Consider the following 8,437-nt stretch of genomic DNA (forward strand, 5'->3'; position numbering starts at 1 on the left):
CTATCATGAATTTATTGGCAGTCATTTCATAGATCTCCATTTTTTAGGGTCCATTGTTGGATAGTTATTTGTCTTTTGGAGGTGTCGTGATTCCCTAATTCTTCATAATCCTTATGTTGGTGTCTGCACATTTGAGGAGGCAGCTAGCCACCTCTTTCAGTCTCCACTGGTATTCTTTAGCAATATAAATCCAGCAATCAAGCACAGCTTCTGGCTGGGCACTGCTATTGCCTCAGATTGGCCTGGGACACATGGTGTATTCCCTGGCCAGGTAGGACCACTGTTTGAGTTCTGCAACTGTGTCAAGCTGAAGGTTGGTTGGGTTCCATAGGTAGTGGAGTCGCTGCTTGAGATGATTAGGACCAACTTCTATGCTCAGAAGAGATGCATGCTTGAGGCTTTCCTCCCTGCCAGTGAAGTGCCTTGGGTGGACTTTGAGGCTATACCTTCTATACATTGGATATTTGCTAGATAAGATGAGAGACACCACTAGGTTATAATTGGGTCTATATGGGTAAGGCTGAGAACATGGTCCTGTGGTCAGGCACATTGAAGAATTTGGTCCTGCAAAATTCTTGGATTAGTGTTAGTGTGACCTTATTTATTGCCAACACTGTGAGATCTAGGAGGCATTGGATTACACATATATGTCTTTTTATCACCACAGAAATATACACTCATTCTGAACTTGAACAAAATCCTAATCACTGCTGTGTAGCCCATAGGATATTACCTTGCATATGGTGAAGGATATTCCAAGTCTCCACTTCAATGCCCCCTTTCCAAATTACCCTAATTTCAACCTCTGAAATGGTCTTCCTAGGAGTCTTCCCAGAGCCCCATGCATGTCCTTGTTCCTCAGGCTGTAGATGAAAGGGTTCATCATGGGGGTCACCACAGCATACATCACTGTGGCTACTGAATCCTTCATGGAGTAGGTGTGGAGTGGCTTCAGGTAAACCATGCAAAGTGTTCCATAGAAGAGGGAGACCACAGCTAAATGGGAAGCACATGTGGAGAAGGCTTTGTACTTGTTAGAGGCTGAGGGTATTTGAAGGATGGCTCTGACAATCCAGACATAGGACAAGATCGTGAATCCAAAGGGAATGAGAAAGATAACACAGCCTGTGGCAATCAGCACAGTGTGATTAATCTGCGTGTTGGAACATGCGAGCCGTAGCAGTACATACATCTCACAGAATATGTAGTGGATTTTCCGTGACCCACAGAAGGTCACTCTGGTCATGAGGAGGGTGTGGATGAGGCCATAGAAGATAGATAGGACCCAACACAAGATGAGGAGCAAGATACAGAGCTTAGGGCTCATGGCTGCGATATAGTGGAGAGGGTGGCAGATGGCCACATAGCGGTCATATGCCATCACGGCCAGGATGAGGTTGTCCAGGGCCACCAGGGAGACCAGGAAGTAGAGCTGCGTCAGACACCCTGTGTAGGAGATAGCTTTGTTCTGGGACTGAAGGTTCACCAGCATCTTGGGGATTGTGTTGGTGATGAAGAAGAGGTCAGTGAAGGAGAGGTTGGCCAGGAAGAAGTACATGGGAGTGTGCAGGCGGGAGTCAGAGCTGATGGCCAGGACGATGAGCACATTTCCCACCACAGTGACCAGGTACATGGACAGGAACATCCAAAACAGGATTCGCTGCTGCTCAGGTCTCTCCGAGATCCCCAGGAGAAGGAACTCTGAGTCCTCACTTTGGTTGCCTCCATCCATTTCCCCCAACTTTCTGCAACCAAAAAATATTTACCGAGTGCCCTTAGTTGAATAAGGACATGAAGATAAACAAAACCAACAGTTTTCTTAGAATTTAAAATATTTTACATCCAATTTTGTATTTTTTTTTACATAAGCAACAAAGTAAAAAACAGAACATGGATAGGGTTTATGCCACTTAATCATTTCAGCAACTTATAATTTGGCATACTCAGTGTTATAGCAATAATGAGTAAGTGTTATTTTAAATCCTGCCATCTTACAATACTCTTCAAGTGTTTAATGATTATTTTATGATATTATATAGGTTTTCTATATACAGATAGATGCATTATAAGAAATGGATATAGTATAATTCAAAAATAAAAGGGAGAAAATAAAAATATTTGAAAAGAGTAGGAAAATTATTATTTATAGATGTAATGAATTATTGGGGAAAAATAGGACTACCAATTGAAAGACTATTAGAAATAAAGAGATATTTCAGGAAACTTGAAATCAAGACTGAGCTCTGCCATTTCCTAGCTGTGGAACCTCAGTTACAGTACCAGAGTTCTTTAAGACTCAGTTTCTTCTTGTGAAAAATGGGTCTTGGGGTGTTGGGCAAAATTAAGTAATAAAGTGATTAACACAGGAGCTGGGAGGCAGTGAGCACTCAACAAATGTTGCCTATCATTATCATATGTAACAATAATCAGGAAAAATAAGGTTAAACTATATAATGCAAATCAATGCCATCCACATTATTAACAAATAAATCATCACATTAAGATGTTAGCAAGAATCAGCAAGACCTTCAGATTCTCCAGGGAGAATATGTAAATTGCATTAAGTGTCACTATGTGGAGATAGAGTACAGCTATTCACATTTTAATGGTTTTAAATTTGAGATGTGAACGAAGCCAGTTCTGGGAAGCTCTGATCAAAGAGCATCACAGAAAGAGAGCTGCGTGTGCAGTGGCCCTGGGGTGGGAAAGGTCTTGTTGTATTAAAGGAACTAAATATGGGCAAGTAACTGAAAATCGTTGGAGTGAAGAGGAGAGTGGTGAGACACGGGACTGTGAGATAACAGGGGACGAGGACGTGCAGAGCCTTGTTAAGGTTTAAAATTTTATTCTGAGTGCAACAAAGAGCCTTAAAGGCTATTTACTAATAGCAGAAGAGGGTGTATATATATTTTGCCTTGGTGGTAGAATCGGCCCTAAAATAGGTAGTTCTTAATCTCTTCCCAGAGGAACTGACTTCATTTGCAACAGAGTATTGAGAAATTCAAGCCTAAAGGTGCTCTCAAGAACAGTGGAAGTTGTGGTGAAAGATTGTTGGGAGGAGATTCATGATTTAGTGATGATGAAGTTCAGACTGCAGGGAAGCTAACATGCAGAACAGAATCAGCAGGTCTATTGGGGTCAGAAAAATAGCAATCACGTTTTTTGAAACGGCACCTTCAAAGGTGTCAGATTTTATTAGATTAGTATGTTTTGCAATTTATGCCCCAGAGAATTGTTGAGACAATAGAGTTATCAGCTGGCAGTTAGTGGAGTTTAACAGCTGAGCATGGTCAGGGAGAGATAGCAAGGGAGCCTTTCCAATACCACGGTCAGTTCTGGGTGACTATGGGCACTAAACAAATAAATAAGTAAATAACAATAACAAGCTCCATAAGGGGAGACTGGTACCCTGTATTACTACAAATAAAGTTTCTAAAATGTTCAGATTCCAACAAAAATTATGAGGCATGAAAAGAAACAGGAAGGTATGATCCACATGCCAGGAAAATAATCAGGCAACAGAAATTGCCTGTGAGAACAATGTGATGTCAGGCTTAACTGAAAAAGACCTGGAAGTAGTCATTAGGCTGAGTGTGGTGGCTCACACGTGGAATCCCAGCACTTTGGAGACTGAGGCAGGAGGATTGCTTGAGGCCAGGAGTTGGAGACCAGCCTGGGCAACAGAATGAGACTACATCTCTACAAAAAATTTAAAAATGTTAGCCAGGTATGGTGATGTGCATCTGTAGTTCTAGCTACTCGGGAGGCTGAGGCAGGAGGATGGCTTGAGCCCAGGAGTTGGAGGTTACAATGAGCTATGATGATGCCACTGCACTCCAGCCTGGGCAACAGGGTGAGACTCTGTCTCAAAAAAAAAAGAATAAAAACAACAAACAAAACTTCACAAAACTAAGAACTAAAGGAAAGCATGATTAAAGAAATAAAGGAAGGTATAATGAGAAAGTCATGTCAAATAGGGAACATCATAGGGAATATCAATAAAAAGAAAGGATAAAAAAAGACCAAAATGAACATTCTGGTGTGTATTTTATATACGTATGAACATATACATATAGAGTGCTATATATACATATACAGTGACATGTATATATATATATAGCATTTAGTCCACAACAGAACTATTTGTTTCTGTTATTCCATTTCATAGAGGAGGCAACTGAAGGTTAGAAGGTTAACGTGTTAACGTGTTTCTCAAATATGCTCAACTAGTGACTAATGGCGTTGGGCTTCCCCCCCGCTATTCTGCCCCCAAATTTTACAATCTAACTATTTGGACATGCATTAAATGAGAGTCACAATGCCTACCTCACCTGGAGTTAGGAGAAAGAACTGAAATGCTGTACGTGGAAGTAGTTGTCCAAACTTAAAGCCTGTTTGTAAATGGGAGAAGCTGTTATGAGGATGGTAAAGGGAGTACTGTTCTTAACTACTTCCTCAAATTTCTATTTCCCACCCCTTCCAGTAGGAAACCCTGCTCTCAGTACAGAGAGGAACAGGGCCCCCAGTCTTGCCTGTATCCTAGGCCTGGTTCTGCTCCGCACTCAGACAGGAGCAGCCTCAGCCAACCCTGTGTCCACAGGGCATGGCCCAGGGTGTTGAGGTGGTGACTCATTTGTGCCTGGCCATTTGGTGCGACTCTACCAAATGAGAAGATGGAGGGACATATTATTATGAGCTTCCCATACAAAGGGATATGGATAGCCCAGGTGAGGAACTAGAGAATAAAGGAGAGACAGAAATGTGAGCCAGGCTGGCACCCAGAAGACTTAAGCACAGTGCCAGCGAAGGGATCTGGGGAGGAAGTGAATCCCCATCACAGAAGGGATTCAAACAGGCTTCATGTTGTTGTGGGCTGAGTGATCATTTCAGAGCCAATTCAAGGATTTAGTGGAAGTAAGTGATGGCTAAACTCTCTTTATAAATAAAGTTCCAAATTACAGAGTGATGATGTGGTGGTCCTCCGGTATTTGAATGAAAACTAGAATAACCCTTAGGATATGCCCTAGAGACTGTATGCACAGCTTCTCACATCTGTTATCCATTACCCACATAGTCCTCCTATGGTTCAACACCATGAATGAACTCATTTCACAGTGCTTATGTGCAGCTTTAAGCATAAGGATCTGCACAAAGTCACAGTGTGATCTGACGGCAGAGACAAACCCATGACCAGAGTGCCAGGCAGTGTGTTTGCTTTGTGTTAGCCTGCCACTGAGAAGAAGGAGAAAACCTGGAAACTTGGGACTAGTGAAAGGGCTGCTGCCTTGCCAACAAAGGATTGACAAAGAAAGAACTGACGGCTTTTCCCTGAAATCACTCCAAACCCCCAAAGTGACGTGAGCATGAAAAAGAGCACCATGGTGACTCCCTGCAGTGACTGCAACCCTGAGCACACTCGGCCACCTCTCTGCCATGGGGAGAAAGGTCTTCCACCTGCTTAGACCCCATCAGAAACTTCTTCCCTCCACTGTCTGGTCCATGAGTTTCAGGGCTCTCTGAGACATCTGCTTGACAGGAGGGAGGATAGGGGACAGGTGACAAGACTGGGGAAAGCCGGAGGACCCCCAGAGGAATTGATACCTCTTTTTTTCTGACTCACACGGAAAGCACCCCCACCATGCTCTAATGCGCATGAGGATCACCTGTGATGCTTTAAAACGAAAAACAGACTTTCTGACCACCTTGCTTGTAGTACTGGTCCTGTTCTGAGAACCAAGTCCTTTTCAGCAAGCACGCAGTGATTCTGATCCTACACTTTGGGAAGCCCTGCTCTGAGTCTGTAAGAGCGAGCGACTTCTGAACACATGTGTGGTCAGATGGTCTTAGAGACACAAACATCTCTATTGTGTTCCTCAGCTGTTAGGGGAGAGATTGTGGGGGCAGTATGACAAAGGGCTCCAAACTCATAGTAGGAAGAGTGGGCTTTGGTACCACCTTTGTTGTTCCCTAGCTGTATGGTTTTGAGCAGGGCACACAACCCCCCTGAGCCGCCTCGCCTCGCCTGTATAGCCATTCTTGCAGATTGTGAGAATTACATGCTTTGGTGCATGTGAAAGTACTTTGCAAACTGTACAGTGCTTGCAAGATTCAAGGCATTACTATATTGCCTTTAAATATGAAGAGGTTAGAATATGAGTCCCCAAAGTATGTATGTTTGTGTGAGAGAGAAAATGGAAAAGAAAGGAGAGAAAAGAGAGAGAGACACACACACACACACACACACAGAGAGCATGAGCCTGAGATGTCCAAATCTTACCTCCTGCTCCGTGCTGCTCTCAGAGTTCACTGGTTCTGCTGCCTCCACTTTCCTCCATATAGGAATGAAAAGTCAGTCAGGACATAAAAGACTCTAATGATTTGTTTTTTGAATAGGACTTGGAGCCTTGTCCTATTGGCTAAGGGTGGGGAGTAGGGGACTTGTTGCCTGGATCTTAGTCCCTGCAAAAGAGGAGACAGAATAAGGCTGTTTATGCCCTGATGAGGCTGGGGGATTTGAAAGCTGGTGCTTGGATCCCAGATTCATCAAGGATAGGGTTGAACAGGGACCACATCAGGCCTATTTATCAGTTTTGGAGAGGCCTTGGGGAGGCCATCCCAAGATAGCCCTTGAAATGAACATGGATAATTGCTCCAATGTTAATATCTAGAGGTGAGGGTCTTGGGAAATGAGTCTTGTTTACTGCATATTGCAATCTGTCTTTGGCTCATCAGAGGTCTGGAAAATCTTAAGCACTAATCTTGGATCAAATTATTTCTCTTAGTAATTAAAAAAATTTTTTATTCCCCAGCCCCCCTACTCTGAATAATTTTTTAAACATGACATCCAGCACAAACCCAAAGATACATAGAAACACAATGAAATGAGGTTTCAAAAGGAAGAACCAGCTCATGGAAGGCATATAGGTAACTCCAGATAATATAATTATTAGAGACAGACTGAAAAAGAATGATGCTCATGTTGTTTTAGGAAATAAATTGAAACCTAAAATTTTTTTTCAGAAATTTTTACAAACCAAACAGTCATGAGTAACCAGCACTTAGAGGAAAAACACATTACTGGCCCTCCAGAATTCTGTTCTAGTCACAGTTCCTGCAAGGGTAATCTCTCCCTTCCTTGACTCTCAATAGCATGAATTAGTTTTATCTATTTTTGTACTTTATTAAAATGGAAACATACAGTTTTTACTCTTTCGTGTCTGTTTCTTTCACTCAGCATTATATATGTGAAGTTTATCCATATTGCTGCATGTGATCGTATATTGCTAATGCTCATTGCTCTATAGTGTTCATTGTGGGAACACACCATTTAAAACCCATTATACTATTGCCATCAATAGTAGTTTCCAGTTTTGGGGTGTTATAAATAGTGTAGCTACATATATTTCTTGGGTATATATATCTAGGAGATAGGCAGACCTATCTGTAGTGTTTGTGCTAAATACCTTCCCAAAGTATTAATACTGTACTTGTATCAATTTTTCCTCCCTCCAGCAGTGTATAAGAGTTTTACTTGCTCAATGCCTTAACAGGATTTGGCATTTTTCCTTTTTTTTCTTTCATTTTAGCTATTTTTTGGGGTATGGTAGAATCTCATTATGGTTTTAATTTACATTTCTCCAATGACTAACAAAGTTGATCACCTTTCGTTTGTTTTCTTCCGTATGTATATCCTCTTGGGTAAATTACCTATGCAAGTCTTTTGTCCATTTTTCTATTGGGTTATCCATCTTTTTTAATGTCAATTTGTAGTTCCTTATATTTTCTGGCTCTGAGTTCTTTGTCAGAAGCTTTCAGTAAGAATAACTTCTCCACCCCTGTGGGTTGACTTTTATTCAATTAATGGTAGCTTTTGAGAAACAGAAGAATTTCAATTTTAATGTTAAAATTTATCATTTTTTCTTATAATTAGTGTTTTTGTATCTTAAGAAATCTTTACTTATGTTCTCTATGCTTTCCTCTGGAACGTTTATTGTTTTACCTTTCACCTTTAGTTCTACTATAAATCTAGAATTGATATTTATATTCAGGGAGGTAGAGATCAACGTATATCTTTCTCCCTAAAATATGTATATAACGACTGATCCACTGTTATTCATTGAAAAGACCATTCTTTCCCTGACCCATTGCAGTGGAAATAGTTATCGTCAGTCTGGTGACTGCATATATGTGAATCTGTTTCTGGGGTCTTAATCTGTTCCATTTGTCTGTTTATCTATTCATGCATCAATACTATCCATATTAATTACTATATCCCTTAATAAGATAGATATATAGTTCAGTTTTTTTGTTCTCCTTCAGTATTTCTTTGGCTATTTTTGGTTCTGAATTTATTTATTTTTATAGGGCTTCTAGATCTTTTTTTAAAATTTTGATAGATTTAGGGGTACAAGTGGTTTTCAGTTACATAGATTAATTG

General features: G+C 41.0%; 1 protein-coding gene across 1 annotated transcript; it reads right to left on the bottom strand.

The window, feature by feature from the left end:
• Window positions 1-787: 787 nt before the first annotated feature.
• Window positions 788-1,732, bottom strand: LOC105817342 (olfactory receptor 1D2). The gene has a single exon (XM_012653006.1). The coding sequence runs from the start codon at window positions 1,730-1,732 to the stop codon at window positions 788-790; it is 945 nt and encodes a 314-aa protein (XP_012508460.1).
• Window positions 1,733-8,437: the final 6,705 nt, after the last annotated feature.

The sequence above is a fragment of the Propithecus coquereli genome, unplaced genomic scaffold (genome assembly GCF_000956105.1).
Source record: "Propithecus coquereli isolate 6110/MARCELLA unplaced genomic scaffold, Pcoq_1.0 Scaffold409, whole genome shotgun sequence".
Lineage (NCBI taxonomy): Eukaryota > Metazoa > Chordata > Mammalia > Primates > Indriidae > Propithecus > Propithecus coquereli.

What these genes read in the sequence shown, in the direction of transcription:
- LOC105817342 (XM_012653006.1), bottom strand. Translation starts at nt 1,732, where the DNA reads ATGGATGGAGGCAACCAAAGTGAGGACTCAGAGTTCCTTCTCCTGGGG.